We start from the raw sequence: 27,545 nt of genomic DNA, 5'->3' as shown, positions 1-27,545 counted from the left end.
GCGGGATACCGCACCTCGGCAGGTACGGGAAATGGTCCGGCGCCTGGACCTGTGGGCCTTCGATCTGGTCGGGGGGTAACGACTGTCGCTCCTCGGGCCTGGCTATTCTGCTGCGGGGGCGCAACTTCACCATCTCTCAAGTTCAGGAGGTGGTGGGGGGGGGGCGCCTCATAGTGGCTGACGTCACCTACAGAAATGCTCCCCTGAGGCTGATCAACGTGTACGCCCCAGCGGTACGGAGTGAGCGGTTGGCCGTCCTGCAGCGGCTTCCACCCCTGCTGGCTACGTCCAGGCCGGTCATCCTAGGCGGAGACTTCAACTGCATCATCGATGCAGATGGAAGATCCGGCCTGGGGACAGCGGGTGGGGGGATTCAACTGGACGTCACGTCCAGATTCCTGATGGGCACGGTGAAGGACGCCAAGCTGCTCGATGTCTTCAGCACCCCTGCAGACGGAGCGCAGCGGAGGTACACCTGGTCGCGGCCAGACGGGTCTATCCGCTCAAGGATAGACTTCCTGTTTGTGTCACGGGCGTTCTCGGTCAGACCGGCCGGCCGGCAAGGGGACGTGGAAGCTCAACAGGACTCTGTTGACCCCAGAGAACGTCGAGGAGCTTAAGAGGGAGTACGCCGGTTGGAGAACCATGAAACCCCTCTTTGAGTCTCCGGGTGACTGGTGGGAGACGGTGAAGGAGAACATCAAGAGGTTCTTTGTCCTCAAGGTTTTCAGAAGGCGAGAGAGAGGCGGGGAAAGCTGTCGCGACTCCAGAAAAGGGTGCCCCTTCTGCAGTTGATGGGGGTCGATGTCACGGAGGACCTCCGCGAGGTGAGGGGCCAGCAAGCCTCGCTCTTCGCCGCGGAGGTTCCCGGATAATCTTCCGGTCCAGGGTCCGCTCCATGGAGCAGGACGAGACGTGTTCGCGTTTCTTCTTTCAGAAGGTGCACAAAGAGAGCTCTGTGCTTAGCCGACTGAAGGAGGACGTCAGCTCGGTGACAACGTCTCGGCCCGACATTTTGAGGATCAGCAGATCCTTCTATGCCAGACTGTACGACACGAAGCCCACGGACAGCACGGCCTCCGAGTCGTTCCTGTCGTCTATCACGGAGGTCTTAGACGACAGCACGAGGGAATGGCTGGACCGGCCGATATCCCTGGACGAGCTGACCAGAGCCCTCAAGTCCTCGGAGAGGAATAGGACTCCCTGGACCGACGGCTTACTGGTCAAACTGTATTCCGCTCTGTGGGACCTAGTCGGCCAGGACCTACTGGAGGTGTATGATAGTGCGCTTCGGGCAGGGGAAATGTGCAAGTCCATGATGGAGGGTATCATCACCCTCATTTACAAGAGGAAGGGGGAGAGGGAAGAAATTAAGAATTGGCGTCCCATTTCACTATTGAACGTGGTCTACAAAATCCTGGCCAAGGTCACAGGCAACCAGGTCAGGTCTGTCCTGGAGTCGGTGATTCACCCTGACCAAACCTGTGCTGTGCCGGGCAGGAAGATCGCTGAGAGCCTCGCGCTCATCAGGGATACGATTGCCTACGTGCAGGACAGGCGGGTGGACACCTGCCTTGTCAGCCTGGACCAGGAGAAGGCCTTCGACAGGGTCTCTCATGCTTACATGAGTGACGTCCTCTCCAAATTGGGGTTCGGGGAGGGCATCCGCAATTGGATCCGGCTGCTCTACACCAACACTGAGCGCAGTCTCGATCAACGGGTGGGAATCGGACAGTTTTCCCGTCAGAGCTGGAGTCAGGCAAGGCTGCCCGCTCTCTCCTGCCTTGTTCGTGTGCTGTGTGGAGCCCTTCGCCACTTCCATCCGGAAGGACGTGAGCCTGAAGGGCGTGACTATCCCAGGCAGCAGAGGCCTTCAGGTCAAGACCTCCCTGTACATGGACGATGTCGCCGTCTTCTGCACCGATCGTCGGTTGGTGAGTAGGCCGTTGGACACCTGTGGCCAGTTTGAACTGGCCTTGGGTGCCAAAGTCAATAGGGGTAAGAGCGAGGTCATGTTCTTCGGGAACTGGGACGGCCGATCCTTCATCGTCAGGACAGACTACCTGAAGGTGCTGGGTGTTTGGTTTGGTGGAGCTGGGGCGTGCACTAAGACTTCGGAAGAGCGTTTCACAAAATTGAAGCAGAAGCTGGGCAGGTGGACACTCCGGTCCCTCTCCATCGCGGGTAAGAACCTGGTTGTCAGGTGCGAGGGGCTTTCGGTACTGTTGTATGTGGCGCAGGCCTCGCCTATGCCCTGGACCTGCGCCGCTGCGGTCACGCAGGCCATCTTCCACTTCATTTTGGGGGTCGAGGATGGACCGGGTCCGCAGGGACACCATGTACCAAGACCTGGAAAATGGGGGAAAGGGCGTACCGAACGCCACCCTCGCCCTGACGGCTACCTTTTGTGTGCGGCTGCATCAAGCTGTGCGTAGATCCTCAGTACGCAAACACCAAGTGTCACTACTTACTGAGGTTCTACCTGTCCCCGGTGTTGCAAAGGATGGGCCTGGCCTCGTTGCCGCGGAACGCTCCGAGTAGTTGGACCTTCCCGCACCACCTGTCCTTCGTGGAGAAATTTTTGAAGGGAAGCACCTTTGACCACAAGGCCGTCAGGCAGTGGTCAGCACATAGTATCCTCGAGACCCTTCGGGAAAAGGAGAGTGTGGTTCCCCATACAGACTGCCAAAGTCGTTTGGCAGAATGCCTCATCGCCAGAACTTTCAAACAAGCACAAGGACACCGGCTGGCGGTGAGAGGGGCTCTGCCAGTGAGATCCTTTATGCATGCCCGGAATCTCTGCGCCACCGCACGCTGCCCTCGAGGCGGCTGCGGGGGGGGCGAGACTGTCGATCACCTCCTTCTAGAGTGTGCCTATGCGCAGGAGGTCTGGAGGGGGATGCAGTGGTTTTTGTCGAGATTCGTCTCGAGCAGTTCCGTGACGCGGGACTCTGTGCTCTACGGGCTGTTTCCCGGGACGCACACCGAGACCAACATCAACTGCGCCTGGAGGACCATCAATGCGGTGAAAGACGCTCTTTGGTCTGCCCGCAACTTGCTGGTCTGCCAGCTGAAAGAACTGACCCCAACCGAATGTTGCAGACTGGTGCACTCCAAGGTCCAGGACTACGTGCTGAGGGGCACGCTAAAGCTTGGGGCAGCCGCCGCCAAGGCGCGGTGGGGAAAGACCACGGTATGAAACCCCTCCTCCAGACTACGAACAAAGGCCCTATCTGGTAACTGGGCCCAGCTGGCGCCTTCCCCAACTGGTCAGGGGGCCAACGGGGACTGTGCGGAGTGAAGACTGCCGGGGTATTTTCTTGGCTTTGTTTTTTTTTCTTCTTTGTTTTTTTCCTTTAGTTGGTGTACGTACCCCCTGGTAGCGAGTTTTGAGTTTTGTACCCCCTGGGTAACCTGGAGCGGCTTGCATGACTGGGTAGGTGTATAAATATGTTTTATTTTTTGTACATCTTATGAATAAAGTATATTTTTTCAAATAAAAAAAAGTGACGAAACGTCTGAAAACTAACCTTCCAGCTCAGCGAGCAAACTCACACCCAGAACCTCAAACTGAGCTACAAATCTTCGCAAAACTCGCTAACCCCTTGCTTTCTGACTCAGACGTGAGACAGCCCTATGACTGAAGCAGAGTTAATACCATGGCTGAGAGGAGCATTGAGCTCGTCAATATGTAGACAGATTGATTTCTCAACACTTTTGAAAGAGCACATGAAGAAAGATTTTTGTTTATGATTAAGTCAAGACTTTGCAATCTATTTGAACAATCACTTGCAACATACAATGAAGTGAAGGATGTAAGATCCTCTCAGTGATTGTGCTGTTTAGTAATGATTTTCACATGTTAATTTAATACATTGACTGAGACAATGTGATGTACGTAGACAGTGCGATAAGATGATCACACTCGGACATTCATGCTCATCATATCAGTGTGAATAAATTACATTACTGAACTTTACACTGCTTTAATAAAGCATGATAAAAACCTCAGAACAAATTGATTCACAGTCACAACACATTGATTCTATACTTTAATTCGCACATAGAACAAAAGTTTAAAAATAAATCCCAAATTCCTGTCAGGAATTTGAACAGGCATAGTACAATTCTGAAATTACTTCATGATGAGAAAATATTATGCATTTATCAAAAAAAATGAACAGATGTATTATTACAGGTCTGTTAACCAATTAATGATACTGAATATTCCACCTCTTAGACTGTTGCAGAGCATTTCAAATTTCATCTCATAAACCCATAAAATTAAAAAAAAAATAAAAAGGCTGATGGACTGACATCTGGAGAAGGACTGAGGCTCTGAAAGCTGGTACTTTCAACTAAACCTGTTGGACTATAACCTGGTGTTGTGTGATTTTTGACCTTGTCCATCTCAGTCCAGCAGTGATATCTCCACATCATTTGAGGGAGTGCAGCATAGGTTTATCAGAATAACATCATCAAATAGGGGTTAAATTACACAGATTACCCAAATCCCTGGAATTTGGCAGGTTATGGGAGAATTTAATTGAAGTTCTCAGTATTATAAAGGAACACGAGGCAACAAAAAGAGAGAGAAACTGAAGAATTTTACGAGACCCATGGAGGCAGATGTGGAGATGGAGGAGTCAGGAAAAATGCACCATGCCGGTTCACAAAATGTTCCCACCTCCTCCCACTTTCCACAGAAGTGAATAGTTATCATCAGAAAATGGAACGAGAAAGTGCGATATTCTGACAGATAACGTATGACACAATGAACAGGTCACAACAAACAAAATGTTGGGAAAATGTTGTTGGAGTATTTTGGATTTCAGAATATTGATTAAACTCTAAAGGCAGGTCTTTTAAGAGTGAAACCATTAAACATTTCTATGCAGAAAAGATGTTCAAATTCGGAATAAGGCCAAGCAGCATCATAGGAGCAGGAAAGCTGGCATTTCGGGTCTAAACCCTTCTGCTGAACTAAATAGCACGTTGCAAATTAGAAATAAAATGATTTTTTTTAATTCAAAGAATTTAGTGATACGGGGCAAAGGGAAGCTAATAACTTATTACTGAGTCATAGATTCATTGAGTCATGCAGCATGGAAACTGACGCTTGTTCCCAAGCTAAATGAGTCTCACCTGCCTATGTTTGGCCCAGATCCTTCTAAATCTTTCCTATTCATGAACATATCTAAAAGTCCAAAATGATTCAAAATAAAAATCTTATGATTTCTAAAATGTAAAAGCCAGAAGAATTATACGAGAAAGCCTGCAACTCAGGAGCAGCTAGAATACCCATGTTACTTTCAGTTTACCATTTTGTTTATATTTTATCACAAACAGCTTGTGTGCAAATTGACTACATTAAAACATTTAGACAATCTGGATGAAAATTCTTTCTCCTGAATTTAACAATTACTTGGCAAAGGCAGTTTGATAAAACTTTCCAGTTATTTTTTGAACACGTTTTCCAGATTTTGATGGTGTGTGGTTATGCTACTACTGAAAAAGAGCAGTTATGTATAGTTGCACAGCCTGTACCTTTAAGTAATACTTTTTGTATCTTTGCAAGAATATGCCTTGTTCAATAACTTTGTTTTTCAGTTTCTATTTCAGAAACCTGGTTGACTTGTTTGCAATACAAGCCACATATAAAATTGGTTACAACCACCCGCCTTTAAACTGTAAAAATAAAATGGTGTGACCAGTGATACTGGGAACTGCAGATGCTGGAGATTCCAAGATAATAAAATGTGAGGCTGGATGAACACAGCAGGCCAAGCAGCATCTCAGGAGCACAAAAGCTGACGTTTCGGGCCTAGACCCTTCATCGGAGAGGGGGATGGGGGGAGGGAACTGGAATAAATAGGGAGAGAGGGGGAGGCGGACCGAAGATGGAGAGTAAAAAAGATAGGTGGAGAGGGTGTAGGTGGGGAGGTAGGGAGGGGATAGGTCAGTCCAGGGAAGACGGACAGGTCAAGGAGGTGGGATGAGGTTAGTAGGTAGCTGGGGGTGCGGCTTGGGGTGGGAGGAAGGGATGGGTGAGAGGAAGAACCGGTTAGGGAGGCAGAGACAGGTTGGACTGGTTTTGGGATGCAGTGGGTGGGGGGGAAGAGCTGGGCTGGTTGTGTGGTGCAGTGGGGGGAGGGGATGCACTGGGCTGGTTTAGGGATGCAGTAGGGGAAGGGGAGATTTTGAAACTGGTGAAGTCCACATTGATACCATATGGCTGCAGGGTTCCCAGGCGGAATATGAGTTGCTGTTCCTGCAACCTTCGGGTGGCATCATTGTGGCAGTGCAGGAGGCCCATGATGGACATGTCATCAAGAGAATGGGAGGGGGAGTGGAAATGGTTTGCGACTGGGAGGTGCAGTTGTTTGTTGCGAACTGAGCGCAGGTGTTCTGCAAAGCGGTCCCCAAGCCTCCGCTTGGTTTCCCCAATGTAGAGGAAGCCGCACCGGGTACAGTGGATGCAGTATACCACATTGGCAGATGTGCAGGTGAACCTCTGCTTAATGTGGAATGTCATCTTGGGGCCTGGGATGGGGGTGAGGGAGGAGGTGTGGGGACAAGTGTAGCATTTCCTGCGGTTGCAGGGGAAGGTGCCGGGTGTGGTGGGGTTGGAGGGCAGTGTGGAGCGAACAAGGGAGTCACGGAGAGAGTGGTCTCTCCGGAAAGCAGACAGGGGAGGGGATGGAAAAATGTCTTGGGTGGTGGGGTCGGATTGTAAATGGCGGAAGTGTCGGAGGATAATGCGTTGTATCCGTTGTTCCACTCCCGCACATCCCAGATGTCCAAGTTCTTTCAGGACCGCAACTTTCCCCCCACGGTGATTGAGAACGCCCTTGACCGCGTCTCCCGCATTTCCCGCGACACATCCCTCACACCCCGCCCCCGCCACAACCGCCCCAAGAGGATCCCCCTCGTTCTCACACACCACCCTACCAACCTCCGGATACAACGCATTATCCTCCGACACTTCCGCCATTTACAATCCGACCCCACCACCCAAGACATTTTTCCATCCCCTCCCCTGTCTGCTTTCCGGAGAGACCACTCCGTGACTCCCTTGTTCGCTCCACACTGCCCTCCAACCCCACCACACCCGGCACCTTCCCCTGCAACCGCAGGAAATGCTACACTTGTCCCCACACCTCCTCCCTCACCCCCATCCCAGGCCCCAAGATGACATTCCACATTAAGCAGAGGTTCACCTGCACATCTGCCAATGTGGTATACTGCATCCACTGTACCCGGTGCGGCTTCCTCTACATTGGGGAAACCAAGCGGAGGCTTGGGGACCGCTTTGCAGAACACCTCCGCTCAGTTCGCAACAAACAACTGCACCTCCCAGTCGCAAACCATTTCCACTCCCCCTCCCATTCTCTTGATGACATGTCCATCATGGGCCTCCTGCACTGCCACAATGATGCCACCCGAAGGTTGCAGGAACAGCAACTCATATTCCGCCTGGGAACCCTGCAGCCATATGGTATCAATGTGGACTTCACCAGTTTCAAAATCTCCCCTTCCCCTACTGCATCCCTAAACCAGCCCAGTGCATCCCCTCCCCCCACTGCACCACACAACCAGCCCAGCTCTTCCCCCCCACCCACTGCATCCTAAAACCAGTCCAACCTGTCTCTGCCTCCCTAACCGGTTCTTCCTCTCACCCATCCCTTCCTCCCACCCCAAGCCGCACCCCCAGCTACCTACTAACCTCATCCCACCTCCTTGACCTGTCCGTCTTCCCTGGACTGACCTATCCCCTCCCTACCTCCCCACCTACACCCTCTCCACCTATCTTCTTTACTCTCCATCTTCGGTCCGCCTCCCCCTCTCTCCCTATTTATTCCAGTTCCCTCCCCCCATCCCCCTCTCTGATGAAGGGTCTAGGCCCGAAACGTCAGCTTTTGTGCTCCTGAGATGCTGCTTGGCCTGCTGTGTTCATCCAGCCTCACATTTTATTATCATGGTGTGACCAGTGGAGGATTGGGTGAAGGAAAGGAATCTGGATACCAGGCTATATTGATTAAAACAAATTTAAGAGGCTACGTGACCTATTCTTGATCATCTATATAATGACTGTTTATCTCTTAAATCATCAGTTCCATAAGAATCATTTACTAATATTTCAAAAAGTTGTGCTTCTGACTTTAGTACAACAGCCAATGTCTGGTTTGTGCTTTAACCTAAGCATATCTGCTGTAACTGTGTAACACAGTAAAATTATTCTTGATTATGAACTCTGTTTTAATCGTGGAACTAAATATAGATCACAACTGCAGCTAATTAATGACACACTTTTATTATGTTATACAGCAGTAGAAGAATAAACTTAATCATTCTCGTCTTCTTGCTATAGGAAGGATGTTATGAAACTTGAAAGGGTTCAGAAAAGGTTCACATGGATGTTAGATAACAAGGTGGATGGCTGGATGAACAGAGCAGGCCAAGCAGCATCAGAGGGGCAGGAAAGCTAACGCTTCTGGTCTTGACTCTTTTTCAGGATCTTGCCAGGTTTGGAGGGTTTGTCCTGCAGGGAAAGGCTGAATAGGCCGGGGCTATTTTCCCTGCATCGTCAGAGGCTGAGGGGTGACATTATCGAGGTTCATAAAATCATGATGGGCTTGGGTAGGGTGATTAGCCAAGGTCTTTTCCCCAGGGTGGGGGTGTCTAAAACTAGAAGGTGTAGGTTTAAGATGAGAGGCGGAAGATTTAAAAAAGACCTAAGGAGCAACTTTTTCACACAGAGGGTAGTGCGTTTCTGGACTGAGCTGCCAGAAGTGGTGGAGGCTGGTCCAATTGCAACATTTAAAAGGTACCTGGATGGGCATATGCAGCGGAAGAGTTGAGAGGGATATGGCCAAATGCTGGCATATTGGACTAGATTAATGTAGGTTATCTGTTCCGCATGAATGAGTTGGTCCAAAGGGTCTGTTTCCACGCTGTACAGCTCTATGGCCTGATGACTCCAAGACCATTTGTCATCTCTGAATCACCATTAGTAAGAAAAACAGAAGTACTGGAAAAGCTCAGCAGGTCTGATAGCATCTGTGAATAAAAAAATCAGTTAACTTTTCAGGTCTGGTGACCCCTCCTCAGAACCCATGAGTAACAATTCGGAACTTCCAAGTCAACCAATGCCATGGCTGCAAGGCTAATATAGAGACTGGTTACCATGTGATAATTGGCTCATCTGCTGACCCTTCAAATCACTCTGCCATTGACAAACTAAGTTAGTGGGCACCTAATGACCACCAGCTTAGCTGAATGCATTAAACTGAGGAAATCCAACACCTTTTATGCAGACTCTGGATACTGGATTACTGACAATTGTAATACTATGGCTATAACATATTCAATCTACAGGACATGCTGTTGGAACTTCCTAATACTTTGTCAGCACCTTCCCCAGTATGATGTTTGAAATTGGGAAGAACAAGAGCAACAATGGCATTATTACCATCAAGTCATGTATCACCCTGAATTGGGTATTTGTAACCAATTCTTCATCATAACTCAGTCAATGTCTTGCAATTTCCTATCTAAGACCATTGTGGCAGCTGCATTGACTGACACACTGCACTGATTTGACAAGAAGATCCCCAACCATCTTCTCATGGTAACTTGTGATGTGTAATAAATGCAGTCATGTCAGATTTTCCCAGATTCCAAGAAAGATTACTATAAAAACTTTAAATCTCCATGGTTGAAAACATGCAACTCCAACTGAAATAAACGGTAACTCCAGAGAAGATCTTCTGACTTACAACTTCTGCCATAAAGTTTTGTTCGGCAATTTAACCAGTGGGAATTTGCTATGTTGTCTGCTCTGCCTAAATCCCTTTAAAATATTCCCAAGAAGTAATACCATGTACTTGGTTCATCAATCACAGCAATGTCCATTTTCTGTCTGCTTGCAAAGTACGGGGGAATTAATAATTTACCACCCACTAACGAAATCACAAGGGCACACTGATTGATGCCTACACTACTTGAAAATGCAGCTTTGTTCACAGAAATTATTTTTAAAAAGGCAATTTACATAGAATATTGAGCTTTCAAGACTCTTCAAACAGCTAATGAACTATTTTGCCTGTAAACTTGAGAGAAATATTGGCAATTGAGTACTCGAGAATGCCTTGTAAATGATGGATGCAAGAAGTCATTTTCCAGATTCTGATTATTCTTGTTACAGCCAGGTGAAGAGGGTTAGGTTGGGTTTATTCTTTTCCCATTTCTCATTTGATCATAGCAGCGGTTTTGAATTTCATAAGGATGTATTGCCAATCCAGTGTTTACTTGACTGTTTGTGCATATGTATAAAGAATTTGGCGAGCAGACTTTCTTGACTTAACTAAATTAGTTTTCTTCTGCTGAAACCCATCTAGAAGGAAAATATTTCATTTTTTATAACAAAGTAAAAATACACCTCAACCTCTGCAAAAGGCACAAACACATCTAACCAACTGATTAGATCCAAGCAATACACTCAAATTACATGTTACGTCATGCATGGTGGTGGACAATTAAATGACACATTGGACCTCAAGACTTGGTTAATCATGCTCGCAAATTCTTCAGCCTTGCCTTTCGCACTAATATGCTGGGGTCCACATTCAGGATCTCTCTAATAGCGCCAGTAACAATGTAACTGAGGAAGGGTCACTCAACCTGAAACTCTAAATGCTCTCCACAGATGTTGCCAGCCCTGCTGAGCTTTTCCAGCAATTTCTGTTCTTGTTTCTGATTTACAGCATTGGCATTTCTTTCAGTTTTTCACTTTGATGTAGTTGCTTTCATACAATTACCTCCATCTTGTTTAAGAGCCTCTTCTTGTCAAACTTTCAGCTACCACGCTGGGTCAAGCCAAATCTGTAAAAATGCCCTGAGAAAAAAGTATTGTGGCAGTGAACCTATCGATGGATTTTATACCATGAAGATGCTTGGGAAAGATTTTTCATACAATGGCAAATATCTGTGGTGTCTCCATGAGCTGGAAAAGGGTGTAGAGTAGAGAATTAGTTAATAATATTTCCCAATCCACAAAAGGAATTAGTACGGTGATATTTCAGGAAGGAAGGTTGTCATGGAGGATTCAAGAAATGTATGTGGGGAGGGAGGCAGATGCTAATTTGTACTCTTAGCCTGAGCACTAGATGGCACATGACACCTGAATGTGTGTGAGCCAGTTCATGCTGGTATAATTGTACATGTGACAGAGAGGTACCAGTGTGTACAAATTATTATCTGTCACAAGGTTGCATGTACATAAAGGGGTTAGTGACCTAGTGAGTTGACACTATATCTTCCCATTTGACTGCATATAACACAAGGGTTTGGGTAAAGACATGTGGAAGAGTCACTGAAATAAGAATATTACCCCATGAAGAAGAGGGGGCATATGAACCTGCTGGGGGCCAGGCTGGCATTGTCATTTCAGACAGTAAGACAGAGGGACCAAGAGAAAAATTGTACCCTGCCTTGAATCTGCAATTATTGAATGCACAGGAGACACAGGAATAGGGACTGGGTTGAACATTAACCTAGTTCTTACTAATCTTCACTGCAGGTCCAACCTTTCTGAATACACATCCAACTTAAATTACAGCACCAGCAGTCCACGTCTGAGTTTGAGGACATTGACCCACCATTACATCTTACTCCTGCACCCTGCACCACTGAGGACTCAACTTTTCAGTATAGTATTTGTGCCATCTTATTCACCTAAGGAAGAAACCCCTGAAAAATGCAATGCCAATACAAAAGGCAATGTTTCCTCATGCATGACTGCATTAGCTAATAATGGAGTTAATGAGAAGCAGAGAGAGAAACTCCTGAAAAGCAAGCTGCAGTATCGGCAAAAATCTCTCGAAAAGCCCTCAAGTAATGAATATTTTGACATGCTTCCGCAGATATTGGAGCCACAATAATGATTTAGAATTTGTAATTTAGAGAAAACATTTAAATTTTCTAAATGATACCAAGCTTGTAAAGGTCATAAACAGTAAGCATGATATCAACTGACTGAATAAAAATATACACTAGCTTGAAAGATGGCAGTCAAGTGGCAGATAGAACTTAACACAGAACAATTTGAGGTAGTGCTTTTTGGCAAAAGAGACTGGGAGAAGCAATATACAACACAACAGTACAGCACAGTTCAAATGACCAGAAGTGGGTTCTTGTGTATAGATCCCTGAGGATAGTGATACATATTGATAAAGCCATTAGCAAAGCATGTGGTTCCTTGGGCCTTGTAAACAGAGGGATTGAATGTAAAAGCAGGGAAGAAGTTGTGCTGAACCTTTATAAAGTTCTAGTTGGTGCAAGTTCAACATTGCATGTGGTTCTACTCACTGAGTATATGAAGCCTTTTGAAAAGAGGTTTGAGGAGGTTAACCAGAATGGTTAGATGGAAGAAGAAATTTAGTTGTAAGACTAGGTTTTAAAACCTGGTGTTGTTCTTCTGTGAATGTCAAAATACATCAAATCTGACGGCGAGGAGTCTCAAAGGCTACTTCTGCCGCAGGTGATAAGATACTGTGGATTTGAATAATTGGCAAACATTGACTTGGGTGATAAACAGCCATTGCACAGTGATGTAATTAGTAGCTGCTCACATGGGCAGTCATAGAATCCCTACAGTATGGAAACAGGTCATTTGGCCCATCAAGTCCATACCGACCTTCCAAAGAGCATCCCACCCTGACCCACCCCTTACCCTATCCATACATTTCCCACCCTAGACACTATGGACAATTTAGCATGGCCAACACACCTAACCTGCACATCTTTGGACTGTGGGAGGAAGCCGGAGTACCCAGAGGAAACCCACACAGACACAGGGAGAATGTACAGACTCCACACAGACAGTCGCCCAAGGGTAGAACGGAACACAGGTCCTTAGCGCTGTGAGGCAGCAGTGCTAACGACTGAGCCAACACACTGCCCAGTCAACAGTAAAGACATTAGGATACAGGAGAAGTAATATACAGAGCTTCACAATGTAATTAAAGGCAAAGAAGTAATCGACTACCCTGCAAAGAAGGGAACAAAGCAAGCCCAGGCAGTGATGACTCTGTAGAACATCCATCACAGAAACAACCACCTTGGTGTCCATGGTCCCTTTAGTGAACTTGGATAGGTTCACCATTCACAAGTAATATTTCAGCTAGGTTGAGTGTTCTGGATGTGGGTTTGCTCGCTGAGGTGGAAGGTTAGTTTTCAGACGTTTCGTCACCATTCTAGGTAACATCATCAGTGAGCCTCCGACGAAGCGCTGGTGTTATGTCCCGCTTTCTATTTATCTGGTTAGGTAACCAGATAAATATAAAGCGGGACATAACACCAGCGCTTCGTCGGAGGCTCACTGATGATGTTACCTAGAATGGTGACGAAACGTCTGAAAACTAACCTTCCAGCTCAGCGAGCAAACCCACATCCAGAACCTCAACCTGAGCAACAAATCTTCTCAAAACTCGCTAGGTTGTGAGTCTTCTGCTTTAATTTACTTGCTTTGTATTTGTAGCTGAACTTCTTTTTATTAATCAATTGTAAACAGCATAAAGGATCACTATGATAATTGACTCATCTGTCTGAGTGATCTCTATTGGTGTTAAGGTACAAAACCTCTTAGAACAAAGGAAAATGAGTGGGGATTTTGTAGAGATGCACAAAGTTTTGATTATGACATATACAGATCGTTTGCTTATTGCCTGTGATCTGTACAATTTGTACAACTGCTATAATGGGCTGCCTGCAATTTATTGTAAACTAGAAAAGCCCATTTCTTTTTTTAAGAAGTAACTGTACTCAGATTTAACTACAATGATAGGGCCAATATAACAAACTGATAAAAGTAATGGAAGGGAAGTTAACTTGAGCATTGCAGCAGAAGTGACTTGAGTGAAATAAGGTCCCAGCAAAATTAATTTTCTTTCAAGGCAGTAAATAACAAGCTCTATCTAAAGGGAAGACCTGGCAGTAAATCTAGCACTTATGCTTTGCTCCTCTTGCACTATATGTGAAATCATGGACATATACAGTATCCAGGGTAACCACATGTGCAGGACCTATGTCCAGCTGTAGCTACAAGCAAACTGCATTTCAGAGCGGAAGCAGTGAGTGGACTTACTGTGGAGCATCTGTGATGCTGAGATTGACTTCAATAGTACATTCAGAGAGGTAGTCACACCACAGGGAAAGGCGGAACAGACAGAAAGGGGATGGGCGACCATCAGGCAAAGTAGAGGAAGGCAGGTAGTGCAGGTGTCCGCTATGGCAGTCCCCTCTCTAACAGATGATTTCATAGCGAAGAAACAGAAGCCAAGTCCACTGCACTGTAGGAAGAAGGGTGGGCAGGGCTACAATAATAGGGGAAGCAATAATAACTAGAACAGGCACTTCTGTAGCTGCCAAAGAGGCTTCAGTTTATGTTGTCTCCCTGGTGCCTGGGTCAAGGACATTTCGGAGTAGCTGCAGGTCGTTGTGAAGGGAATGGTTCGAAACCAAGTGGTCATAGTCCATATTGGCACCAAAGATATAGGTAAAAAGTGGATTAGGTCATACATGCAGAATATAGGGGATTAGGATTTAAATTAAACAGTGGGAACTCAAAGTTAGAAAATAGGGGATTATTATCAGTGCTGTCCGCCAGTGAGAGCCAAAATAACAGGATATATCAAATAAATATGAGGCTGCATAAATGTTGTAGGATTTAGGAATACAGAATGAATACAGATTCCGGGGACATGAGGACCCAGTTCAGGGAAAGGCAGGACTGGTACAGGCATGCGAGCTACAGCTGGATCTGAACCAATTTCCTTGGCGTGTTTGGGTGTGGGTGGTGTGAAATTGCTCGTGTTGTCGCTGGAATGATAAGGTCAAGGGATGCTAGAAGCCAGAGAAAAGAGAAATGTGGATAGAAAGAAGAGACAAAAAGGCAAGAAGCAAGACTGGAAAGCCGTAAAAAACAAGTATGAAAAACAAATGTGGACAGTGAAAGCAAAGCTTGGGTGACCAATAAGTTTAGAAAGACAAGTCAAAAAGCTTTGTGTCTTTATGCACGGAACATTTGCAATAAGGTAAATGAATTAGCAGTGAAATAGATATAACTGCTTATGATATAATTGCAATTACAGACACATCACTGAAGGGTGACGAAGCATAGGAATTGAACATCCAGGAGCATTCATTGAAAAAGAAAAGGAGGTGGGATAGCATTATTAGTAAATGAGTAATCAATGCAGTAGTGAGGATGGATATTGGTTTGGAAAATCACCAGGTGGAAATTGAACAGGTGGAGATAAGAAATACCAAAGGGCAAAATACAATATTGTGGGTTATATGTGGCAGCCCAAACAACAGTATTATTTCACCACTGATAATCCCCAGTAGTGGAGGTGTGAGGAAAGGGGTAAAATATATCAGACATGCATGTAATAAGGGCAGAAAGATAATCATGAGTGAGTATAATTTACATATGCATTGGGCAAAGTAAACTAGCAATGGTATTGTAAGGTAAGATTATTTGGAGTGTGTACATGTTTTTCTTATTCCAATGTATTGAGGAGCCAACCTGAGACAGAGTATTCCTAACTGAGTACCGTGTAATGAGAAAGGATTATAATTTTTCATTAAGATGGAGAGTGAAACTGGGGTCTTGAATCTAAATAAAGGGATCTATAAATTTACGAAGTGCAAATTGGCAAGATCGATTAGGGAGCATTAATAATGTTAATGGTGGGTTGACAATGATTCATAATTAAAGTCCATGTGCATGAATTAAAACAATTATTCATTACCTTGGGTACAAAAATAGAAACATAAAGACAGCTTACCAGATAAATTTGGGATAGTGTTAGGTCCAAAGAGGAGGCATATAAAATTGCCAGAATAATTAAAAAGCCTGAGGGTTGGCAACATTTTAGAATTTAGCAAAAGGAGGTTTTAAAAAGTTTGATTAAGAGGAACAAAATAGAGAATAATAGTACAATTGAAAGGAACATTGAAACTGACCATGAAAACTCATATAAATATGTGAAGAGGAAAAGATTGGTAAAGTCAAATATCGGCCTCTTACATTCATCATAATGGAGAACAATTAAATGGCAGAATAATTTGAACACATACTTTGGTTCTGTATTCATAAAGAGCTCGTATAAATTCTCAGAAATTTTAGAGAACCAAGGGTTGAGTGAGAGGGCAGAACGGAAGGGAATCAGTATTAGTATGATCAAGCTGCTGGGGAAATCAGTAGGGTTAAAGGCTGACAAACCTATGGCCTGATAATTTACATTACAGAGCACTAAAGGAAATGGTTTTGAAAATACTGGATGGTCTCATTGGTGGTCATCTTCCAAAATTCTATAGATTCTCAAGCAGTACCTACAGATGTGAGGGTGACAAATGCAACTATATTTCAAAAAGGTGGGAGAGAGTACAGAATTAAAGATCAATTAACCTAATTTTAGTTATGCAGAAAATTCTAGAGTCTTTATAAAATAACATTTATAATAATAAATATAACAGAAGTTTTGGAAAATATCAATTGGATTATAAAGGGCAAATTATGCTTAACAAATAAACTAGAAGTTCTTGGAGTATGTAACTTATAGTCTGGATGAGGGAGAACCTGTAGATGTATATATTTAGATTTTCAGAAGCCTTTTAGTAATGTCCTTGTAAGAAATTAGTGGACACATGGATAGTGGAGTATATATATGGACATGGATTGATTCACAGACAGGAAACAGAAAGTGAGAATAAATGGGATAACAAGGTGTAGAGCTGGATGAATGCAGTAGGCCAAGCAGCATCAGAGGAGCAGGAAAGCTGATGTTTTGGCCTAGACCCTTCCAAAACGTCAGCTTTCCTGCTCCTCTGATGCTGCTTGGTCTGCTGTGTTCATCCAGCTCTACAACATGTTATCTCAGATTCTCCAGCATCTGCAGTTCCCACTATCTCTGTGAGAATAAATGGGTCATGTTCAGAGTGGCAGGCAATGGCTAGTGGAATACTGCAAAGATCAGTACTTGTGCCTCAACTATTCATGACACATTTATAAAATGACCTTGGTGAGGGAACCAAATACAATATTTCTAGGTTTGCTGATGACACAAAATAAGATTATGATAAGATTGTGTGTTGTTAGAAGGATGCAAGGAGGCTTCAAGGTCATTTAGACAAGCTGAGTGAGTGAGCAAATATGTGTCAGATGCAGTACAACATGGCTAAATGTGAACATATACACTTCAGTGTGAAAACCAGAAGTGTATTATTAAATGGTGAGAAATGGGGAAATATGGATGTGCAAAGAAATCCTTAAACACCAGTTGATGTGAGTAGACAGGCAGATGCAGTGAGCAATTAGAAAAGCAAACAGTTTTCAATGCATGAGGATTTGAGTTCAGAAGTAGCGATGTCTTACTGCAGTTATACAGGGCCTTGGTGAGACCACATCTGGAGTATGTGTACACTTTTGATCTCCTCACTTAAGAAAAGATATGCTTGTCATAGAGAGAGTGTAGCAGAGATTCACTAGGCTGATACCATGGATGGCAGGACTTTCCTATGGAGAGACTTTGGTTTGACTAGGCCTTTGTTCATTAATGTTTAGAAGAATGGGAGGGGACCTGATCGAAATGTATAATATTCGAATCGGGTCAAACAGACTAGGTTCAGGGAGGATGTTTCCAATAGAACCAGGTAACGCAGACTCAGGAATATGGGGTAAAACATTTAGGACTGAAATGAGGAAATATTTCTTTATTCAAAAGATAGACAACCTGTGGAATTCTCTACGTCAAAAGGCTGTCGAGGTCAAGTCACTTCATGTTTTCAAAAAAGACTTTAAATGCATTGAGCAGGATAGGGAGAAAATAGGAATATGGCATTGAGATAGAGGATCAGCCAGGATCATGATCGTATTGAATGGAAGAACAGGCTAAAATGCCAAATTATAGAATCATTAGAGTGCAGAAATATACCACTTGGCCCATCGAGTCTGCATTAACCATCCAGAGAGCATCCCACCCACCTCCTATCTCTGTGACTCCACATTTACCATGTCTAATCTACCTTATGGGCACATCCCTGGGCACCACAGGGAAATTTAGAATAGCCAACCCACCTAACCTGCATAACTTAGTGGTAGGAAACCAGAGTACCTGGCAGGAACCCATGCAGACATGAGGAAAACGTGAAAACTCCACACAGATAGGCACCCAGTGCTGAAATTGAACCTGTGTCCCTGGTGTTACAAGGCAATAGTGCTAACCACTGAGCCATCGCACCACTCCATAAAACTCCTGCTGCTAATTTCATGAACTGACACTGACCAAATTTTCATAGTCACTTGCATGTCCATTAATAAATGTGTTCTCAGGCAGTTCTGTTGCCTTCAATTCATTGTGTGATCTAACAAGCCAAGGTCTCAACTGCACTTCTGTGCCTATCATGAATATAACAGCAAGATCTGTCTATACTTTTAATCCCTTTCACCATTACTTGACTGATATTTGATCCAGTACCTACATTGAACTTTCTTACTTTTTATGCTTTGCTTCCATTCTGTCAGTCAATGGGCCTGGCTTTCTGGCATTACCTTCGATATTTCAAACTTACCTGTACTTTTCCTGCACATCCCTCCTAAATCTCATCTTTAGGCCATATGAGAACGTATTCTGGGTAAATATCCCAATTCCCTTCTTTTATAGCTGTTGTACCTTACCTTTCAGATTGCTCACAAGGGCAGCTGGAACTTTTGCTGAATTGGTCTTACACTTTCATGGAACTTGCGATGACATTTACAAGGAGGACATTCTAATGCTATAAGCACATCTTTGCACTGCTGTAGGATCGGTTCCACTCAATGATTTAATGTGCTGCAACATGCTGCAAACCTCTTTTTGGCAATTTCAGGTTTTCAGTCCAAGTTTTATACTTGCTTTGGCTGAGATTTTGCTTGTCATCTCTGATCTGGAACTTCCTAGGTATGATGTGTTTTTGCACTGAGCCATCTGTACCTCTTGGTTCTGCTTCATGACACATATATTTGTTTGCAGTTGACCTGCATTCTTGTCATACTGAACAATGGATTCTTTCACTGTACCCGAATCTGTACCATTTTTAATTTATGTTCACTTGGCGTTCAAAACATTCCTTTAATGCTTTCAAAATTCCTGTTGCCTCTTTATTGTTCACTAGAGATTCAGGATGCAAAGCATGTTTAAACATCCTCTTTCCAACAGTGATAAGAGATTAGCTGTGCGCAGCTGCTCTGGCTTGTTAAGCAGATATGTCACAATTTTGTCATTTTCCCATTCAGCATGGAAGTACTACCAGATCTGCACATCACCATTCATCTTGACCAGAATTTTCAGAGGAAAAACGCTGCAGTCATTTTATCTTACCCAGTGTTTCCACTGTGATCTGATTTTTATTCTTTTCCAGTTGTATTAAGCAGCTTTTGCTGTTCTGAACATTCCTGTGTCACTCTGTCAATATCTATACTTACTCCAATGTACAATATGAACTCCATTTCTAACACCATGGTACATGCACTCAGGACTATATTATGAGTCGTGCTAAGATGTCATTGAAACTGACTGCAAGATGGCATTCCTATTCAATTCCTCGTGGTAAAGGCCAAATGATTGTAGCAAGCCAGGAGGCATATTGGCATAGTTCACACTTATCTACCAAAAATCTACTTGGCTTTGGAATCATACCATTTATATAGCTGGTCTAAATAATTTCCTTGTAAAAGGTAACCCCCTGAATGTTAATGGCGGGATTATCAGTGGTGAGATAATACTATTGAATATCAAGGTCTACGCTTGCTGGAGATGACCATTTTCTGGCATTTGTGTGACACAAATATTATTTCCTACTTATCATCCCAAGGCTGGAAGCTGAATGCAGACTACTTTCAATACTTGAGAAGCTGTGACATTACAGAGCATATGATGTCATGGCCAACTTTATCCTTTATGCTTCCTGCATTGCTGCAGTATCGTAATTGTCATAATTGTTAAGAGAAAAAAACCTTCCAAATACATTTTTTTTCCTGTTCTTCTCCTATGGCTGAAACCAGACAATGCAACAAAACAGGAGTATTGAACCCAAGACCAACTGATCTTTACATCAAGCACTATGTCATCCTTATGCATTCATCCACTGATCTCGAGTAAGACTCTATTAGAAATCAATATAATGTGACTGCAGATTTGTTTTTTTTATCTTTGTTTTCTTTTATTTTGCATTTGGTTTGTTGGCCTTCCCACCAACATGGCTTGAAGGTAGGAGATAGAGGGTAGTGGTAAAAGGTTGCTTTACAGACTGGAGGCCTGTGACCAGCGGTGTGCCACAGGAATCAATGCTGGATCTATTGCTTTTCATCATTTATATAAATGATATGGATGTGAATATTGGAAGTATGGTTAGTAAGTTTGCACATGATATCAAAATCAGTGGTGTAGTGGACAGTGAAGAAGATTATCTCAGACAGGACCTTGATCAGAGGGGCCAATGAGCTGAGGAGTATCAGATGGAGTTTAATTTAAATAAATGTGAGGCGTTGTATTTTAATAAGGCCTATCAGGACAGGACTTATACAGTTAGTAATACGGCCTTTGGGAGTGCTGCTGAACAAAGGTGCAGGTGCATTCTTCATTGAAAGTGGAGTTGCAGGGTGGTGAAGAGGGTGTTAGTGCTCTGACCTTTAGTTAGGATGTAATATTTCAGCTGTACAGGACATTGGTGAGGCCACATTTAGAATACGGTGTACAATCCTGGACACCGTACTATAGGAAGAATGTTGTTAAACATGAGAGGGTGCAGAAAAGATTTACAAAGATGTTGCTTGAACTGGAGGGTTTGAGCTAAAGGGAGAGGTTGAATGGTCTGGAGCTTTTTTCATTGGAGCTGAGGAGTGACCTAATAGAGGTTTATAAAATCATGAAGGGCATGGATAGGGTGAATAGGCAAGATCGTTTTCCTAAGGTGGGGGAACCTACAACTAAAGGGCATAGGTTTAAGGTGAGAGGGAGAAGATTTAATACGGTCCTAAGGGGTGGTGTATGTATGGACCAAGATGCCAAAGGAGGTGGTGAAGGTGGGTACAATTACAACATTTAAAAGGCATCCAGATGGTTATATGACTAGGAAGGGATGTGGGCCAAATCATGGCAAATGGGACAAGATCAGATTGGGATGTCGGGTCAGCGCAGTCAAACACTGTTTCTGTGTTGCCTGAGTCTATGAAACTATAATTCACAGTTCATTGGCATCGAATGATTTTAACATGTCTTGAGAATGCTAGTGCAAGTTCTTTTTTTATTCCGGAGGTCAACGACCCTAGTACTCTGAATTGCATTGCCAGATGCACCCGAAATGATGATCAGATGAACTGCATTTTGTGTTGTACGTATTCCGCTCAGCAAATTGTCTGCGGATTGACATACGTATGGCATGGTGTGACTCACTGTGTCATATATGTTTGGTTATTAGGCTCAAGCATCTCACCTCTGCTTTGAGTCTCTCTTAGTGGCATGACATGATTGTGACTGACAATTTGTTTCTGTAATTAGGAGTGTAAATCTAGGCCTTTAGGTATGGCACATGAAAATCATACGCACATCTCTACGAAGGCATCCTGCTGCTTTAATTCAGTCCATTCCTTTAAGAATTCTGTGATTTTCTCTGAGATGGTTTCTCATTTTTCAGGACTCCAGAAAATACAGCCCTACTGTCCTCAATCACTCCTCAGTGAACATTCCCTCCACCCCAGGAATCAGTCTCATTATGGGACAACAAACAAGGGTCGGGCTTATACAATTAATGGTAGCGCCTTGGATAGTGATGTAGAACAAAGGGATCGAGGGGATCAGGTACATAATTCTTTGAAGTTTGCATACCATATAGACAGGGTGGTTGAGAAGGTGTTTGGCATGCTTGCCTTCATTGCCTAGCCCTTTTAGTACAGCAGTTGGGAAGTCATGTTGAGGTTGTATAAGACATTGGTAGCGCCTCTTTTGGAACACTGTGTCCAATTCTGGTCCCATCGATTATAGGAAGGATATTACTATGCTGGAGAGGGTTCAGAAGACAGTTATCAGGATGGTGCCAGGTTTAGAAGGTTTGAGTTATAAAGAAAAGCAGGATAAGCTGGGATTTCTTTCATCGGAGCATCAGATGTTGAGAGGTGATCTTATAGAGGTTTATAAAATAATGATAGGTATTGACAGAGTTAATAGTAGATGTATTTTCCATTGTAGGGGGGATTTCAAGATGAGGGGGCAGATTTTTAAGCTGAGAGGAGAGAGATTTAGAAAAGACATGAGGGACAATTTTTTTACACAGAGGGTGGCTTGCTTGTGGAATGGGCTTCATGAGGAAGTGGTGGATGTGGGTACAATTACAACATTTAAAAGCCATCTGGATAAGGACATGAATAGGAAAGGTTTGGAGGGATTTGGGTCCATTTCCATGCTGTCTGACTATGATTCTCTGCTGCACCCTGTTAATATCAAGTATATTCTTCCTTGGGCCAGGGGTTCAAAACTGCACACAATAATCCAGGTGTGTCATCCGTAATGTTGCATATCATTCAAACAAGACTTCTTTGCTTCTGAACTTAAAATGTCTTGTGGCTAAAGCTAAAGTTTTGTGCACCTGCAGGCTAGTATTAGTGCTTTAAGAACAAGTTCCCAAGTGTCTTTGGATATCAACATGTTCCAATCTCTCACTTCACAAGAAATTCCATTCCTGTAACTCATGTAGATAACCTCTCATTTGTCCACATGATGCTCCATTTAAAGTTAAAGTGAAAGACACTGTAGTTCTAGAACAGCAGAGACTGTTTTCTCATTATCTAACATTTCTCCATTATGTGTCTATTACATTGGCTTCAGCACATTATATGGACAATGCAATGCAATGATACTGTTGCCACATGACTGGCACTAGTTAGAGAGTGGGAAAGAGCCCAGACACATTTAATCCACAAGAATAAATTTATGGGATAATATATCATATGAACATGACAAAGAAGCCATCTCTAGCCCAACACAAGAGAGGATCCTGCCTCAAATAATCTTAGGCAGAGAAGAGGGGCTCTTCATTTTACCTTTGGATTACATTTTGTTAGTTCAGGAGTTTGACCAAAATTTCACATATGTTTACGAAGTGAAAACCTTTATCTCCTCCATTGTCTCCAGTGAATCAAGACAGAATCCTTTACACCTGAAACATTTTAATCAGCTTCTTAAGGATTATGTGAACAAGTGAACTGTTCTCTTTACTCAATTAGCAAATTGAGTTCATGTTGCCTCTATAGATGTCATCTTTTATTGTGTGTGAGAATGTATGTGTTAAGGGAATAGATGTTTGGAGCAATTTTTTTGGCTATAGAGAGAAATAATCTTTTATTCTTCCACCTGATTCAAAATTACAAAAATAACCTTTTTTTTATTTTGAAGCCACAGAACTCAAAAAAGGAAAAACACTTTCCTCTGAAATACAATACGTTACAGTTATCTTTGAGGTGTGAAAAGGGGAGAAAATTCTTCCCTGTCAGTAATATGTATATTTTGTATTCAACCTTTCATTTCTAAATTCACTTTTGTACATCTTGTTTTGTGCCTTCTTCTGCATTTTACTGCAACTGTGGTTTAAAAAAACGCATTTAGCATATCAAAATGTTTACTAGGGACTAGCCAACAGATTTTGAATGTTTAATTAAACTGACATGTGATATTTCCTGAATTCTGCACTACAATTTCATTAAAATCCTAATGTGCAACATTTAAAAGCATTACTTACAAATTTTGTGAAATTTGTGCTTGACATCTGCAATTGTAAACGAAGGGAGGATCTGTAAAATATGAAACAAGACATGAGCTGTGTCCCAGTTTCCTACAAAAGCTCTTCATTCACAGCTTCATTGAACAAACTGACCTGTTTTCAGAATCTCTTACCCAATTTACAGTTGACAGACAACTGAGAAGGTCAAACACATGTTAAAGCATTGAAAACATGTTGCTCTGTAGAGCCAGACCATCAGTTACTTTAGGTAAAGTGATGGCTTCATGTTAACTCTCATTTGTAACTTTGCTGATAGTTTATTTTAAAATATATGCTCAAATTGAGTTTATTCATTCAGAAAACCTTTTACTTTTAGTCTGGCTCCAGGGTTTCATACGTTGAGAAAATCCTTAACAATTTGGTGAAGTTTCTCTTGATATTAATAATGGTGAAGTTGGCCATCACTATTGACTGGAGCATTAGGGTAATATGAATTTGGAGGACATGAAGGACTCTGACAGACAACTGTATATCAAGTGGCCTACTCTGAATGTGGTATTCATTGATAAAGCTTGTAACTTCAACACATGCAATGTTGTTCCTCGTTAGAGCGTTTGACTTTATCACAGAAGTTGCTACAACATACCGAAGATTTGCAATAAACCAAATCATGGTGAAACAGACCACTAGATAACTGATAAAAAAATTAACTACTCATGATTTGAAATCATGCTTTTGACTTTTGCTTAGTGTTTTATTGTTTGCTTTAAATCAACTACCTGCATTTTGAGATACAGTATATCAGGCTTTGGGTGTCTGTATATATGTTGTGCCAGAGACTTCTTGCTGCTTATGTAGGAGCCTTTGACTCTACATATACTGTACATTCCTCTATTTACACCTATACATTTTGTCCTGTGCTCTCTTCCATGCCTTACCGCAATATGTGGTGAAAAAGAAAAGGCCCTCAAATACAGCTTTCTAGCGTAGTGTCTCAGTGCTCACTTCACATACTCGTTACATCCTCGTGTCTTCTCTCTGACTGATTTCAGATTTACATGATTCATGATTTGCATGAACCTCACTATATCACATTAAGTGAAGTCATTTTAGAAAAGAGTTCCATTTCTCACTCTAATTAAATATCAGCTCCATCGAAAGCTTTGCTGTCCCGTACCTTAATCGTCACATGAACGTGAGATGAACAGCGGGATTGATATCACACATGGGCAATAAGCAGCGCATCTAAATATGGGTTAGGAATTGACGCAGGCTTGGTGAGCTGAAGGACCGGTTCCTCTGTTGTACTGTATTTTGGATAATACGCCAAGTGTCAATCTTCCATTACGGTTCAACAATCTACAACAACATTGCTCCTTAAATGTTTCCAACTTAAGATTTTCATTTTGAGTATAAATCATTTCATGGTATCCCAATCTCTGGAAAATACTTCAGCACAACATTCTTCAGCACTAAAACGATCTCCTCTACCAACTAGCCCCTATATGCTCTCTATTCTCAACTCCAGTTAGGCCTCTTTTATAGGATATAATCACATAACTGTTGGCTTCAGCTGTCCATTTTCCATGCTTGAGGTTTTCCCTCCACTCTGCTTCTTGACTTTCTTGTTGCTGAAGACCTATTATAAAGTTTTTGTCTGATCCTGCTAACAGTTCCTTTTTCAACACAGTGACTGATACCTTCCTCATAGATCTAGGAGAGACATTCATGGTGAACAGGAGGCAATTTCCTTCCAAAAATCCACAAACCAGACTGCCCTAGCCTGTTTCTGCCCCACTAAACTCATTTCCTCCCCTTGAATCCATCCTCTCTACACTTGTCCAGACCCTGCCCATCTACGCCCGTGATTCCTCTGATACCCTCCACCATATTGACAATTTCCAGTTCCCTGTCCCTAACTGCTTCCTGTTCATCATAGATGCCCTATCCCTCTATACCTCCGTTCCACACAGGGTGGCCTTAGAACTCTCGGCTTCTTCCTCAATTAAAGGCCAGTGCAAATCCTATCCACCACCACTCTCCAGCCTGGCTGAACTTGTTGTCTCACTGAATAATTTCTCCTTTAATTCATCTCACTTCTGCCAAGTCAAAGGAGTGGCGAGGGTGACCCATATGGGTCCTAGTTGTGCCTGCCTCTTTATAGGGTATGTGAAACAATCCTTGTTCCAGTCTTACACTGGGTCCCTCCCACAACTCTTTTCTTGGGACATTAATGATTACTTCGGTGCCTCCCAAAAATTTGTTCATTTTACCTCCAACTTCCCTCTATAATTTTCTCATCATCCATTTCCAACACAACCTTTCCTTCCCTAGACCACTCTGACTCCATTTCAGGGAATAAAATGTCCACTGACATCCACTAGAAAACTACTGACCCCCCTTTCCACTTTCACTACAGCCCATCACACCCCACATCCTACAAGGCCTCCATCCCATTCTTCCAGTTCCTTCACCGACATCATGTTGGTTCAGATGATGCCACCTTCCCAAACAGTGCTGATGACACAGCTCCCTTCTTTCTGAACTACGGTTTCACTGTGGGTGACAGAGCCTTCAACCACATCTGGCCTTCCATCCTTGCCCCTTCCCATTAGTCACAGCAGTGTGATCAGGTTCCCCCTAGTTCTCACTTTTCATTCCACCCGCCTTTGCATTCAAAAGACCATTCTCCATCATTTTAGACAAGTCCAGCAGAACACCACCACCAAACATGTCTTCCCCTCACTCCCCCGTCTGCATTTCGCAGGAATTGTCCCTCTGGGACACGCTCGTGCATTCATCGACCTCTACCGTCGACCCCCTTCCCATGGCATGTAACTGCAGAAGGTGCAACACCTGCCCCTTCATCTCCTCCCTGCTCACCATCCAAGGGCCTAAGCAGTCTTTCCAAGTGAAGCTGTATTTCACTTGTACCTCCTCTAATCTTGTGCATTGTATTCGCTGTACCCAATGTAGCCTATTCTACATTGGAGAAACCAAACACGGACTGGGTGGCCACTTGGCAGAACATTTCTGGTCCATGTGCAAGCATGACCCTGACCTCCCATTGCCGGCTATTTTAACACAACGTCTTACATGCATACCCACTTGACTGTTCTTGGCATGCTGCAACGCTCCTGCTTATCACAGCACAAACTGGAGGAATGACTCTCATCTTCAAACTTGGCAGCTCAAAACTTTCTGGGCTCAATAGTGAGTTCAACACCTTCAAATTGTGAACCCATTCCTCCGCTTTCTTTTAGCTTTGCTTGTTACATTTTCTGTCACACTGTCTCCCCCTCCCCTACTCAGTGGGATGGTCTGTTCTTTCCAGTCCGCCAATTAGACACACCATTGTTCTACCAAATTTTGATCGCTTAACCTGAACTATCAACATCCTTTCTCCTGCAGCAACCCAAACTGCCCCCTCAGTATTGCATAAATGCTGACCCCTCCACACTTCACTTCAGCTCAGATGAAAAGTCATCTCAGCTCGAAATGTTACTTTGCTTTCTCTCCATAGATGCTGCCTGACCCATTGGGATTTCCAGCAATTTTTGTTTTCAGTTCAGATTCCAGCATCTGCAGTAATTTGTTCATTCGATATATATCTCCACCAAAACACCTTGGATTTATTTTTTCTACAAATACAAGTTATTGTTTAAATTTATTTTTAGATATATCTTTGTGCTCTACAACGAAAGGAGGCCAAATGACTGAACCAAAGA

At 43.5% G+C, this 27,545-nt stretch overlaps 1 protein-coding gene across 1 annotated transcript in view; it reads right to left on the bottom strand.

Moving 5' to 3' along the window:
• LOC125450575 (trans-2,3-enoyl-CoA reductase-like) overlaps positions 1-27,545 on the bottom strand; it is a 124,290-nt gene that overhangs the window by 77,967 nt on the left and 18,778 nt on the right. Inside the window, exon 2 of the mRNA XM_048526581.2 lies at positions 23,836-23,887. Coding sequence (XP_048382538.1) covers positions 23,836-23,887 — 52 coding nt within the window. The remainder of the gene's footprint in view (positions 1-23,835; positions 23,888-27,545) is intronic.

Source organism: Stegostoma tigrinum, chromosome 3, assembly GCF_030684315.1.
Source record: "Stegostoma tigrinum isolate sSteTig4 chromosome 3, sSteTig4.hap1, whole genome shotgun sequence".
NCBI classification, from domain to species: Eukaryota; Metazoa; Chordata; class Chondrichthyes; order Orectolobiformes; family Stegostomatidae; genus Stegostoma; species Stegostoma tigrinum.
The sequence above is the reverse complement of the archived record's forward strand: the minus strand, read 5'-3'. Positions and strand labels throughout refer to the sequence as shown.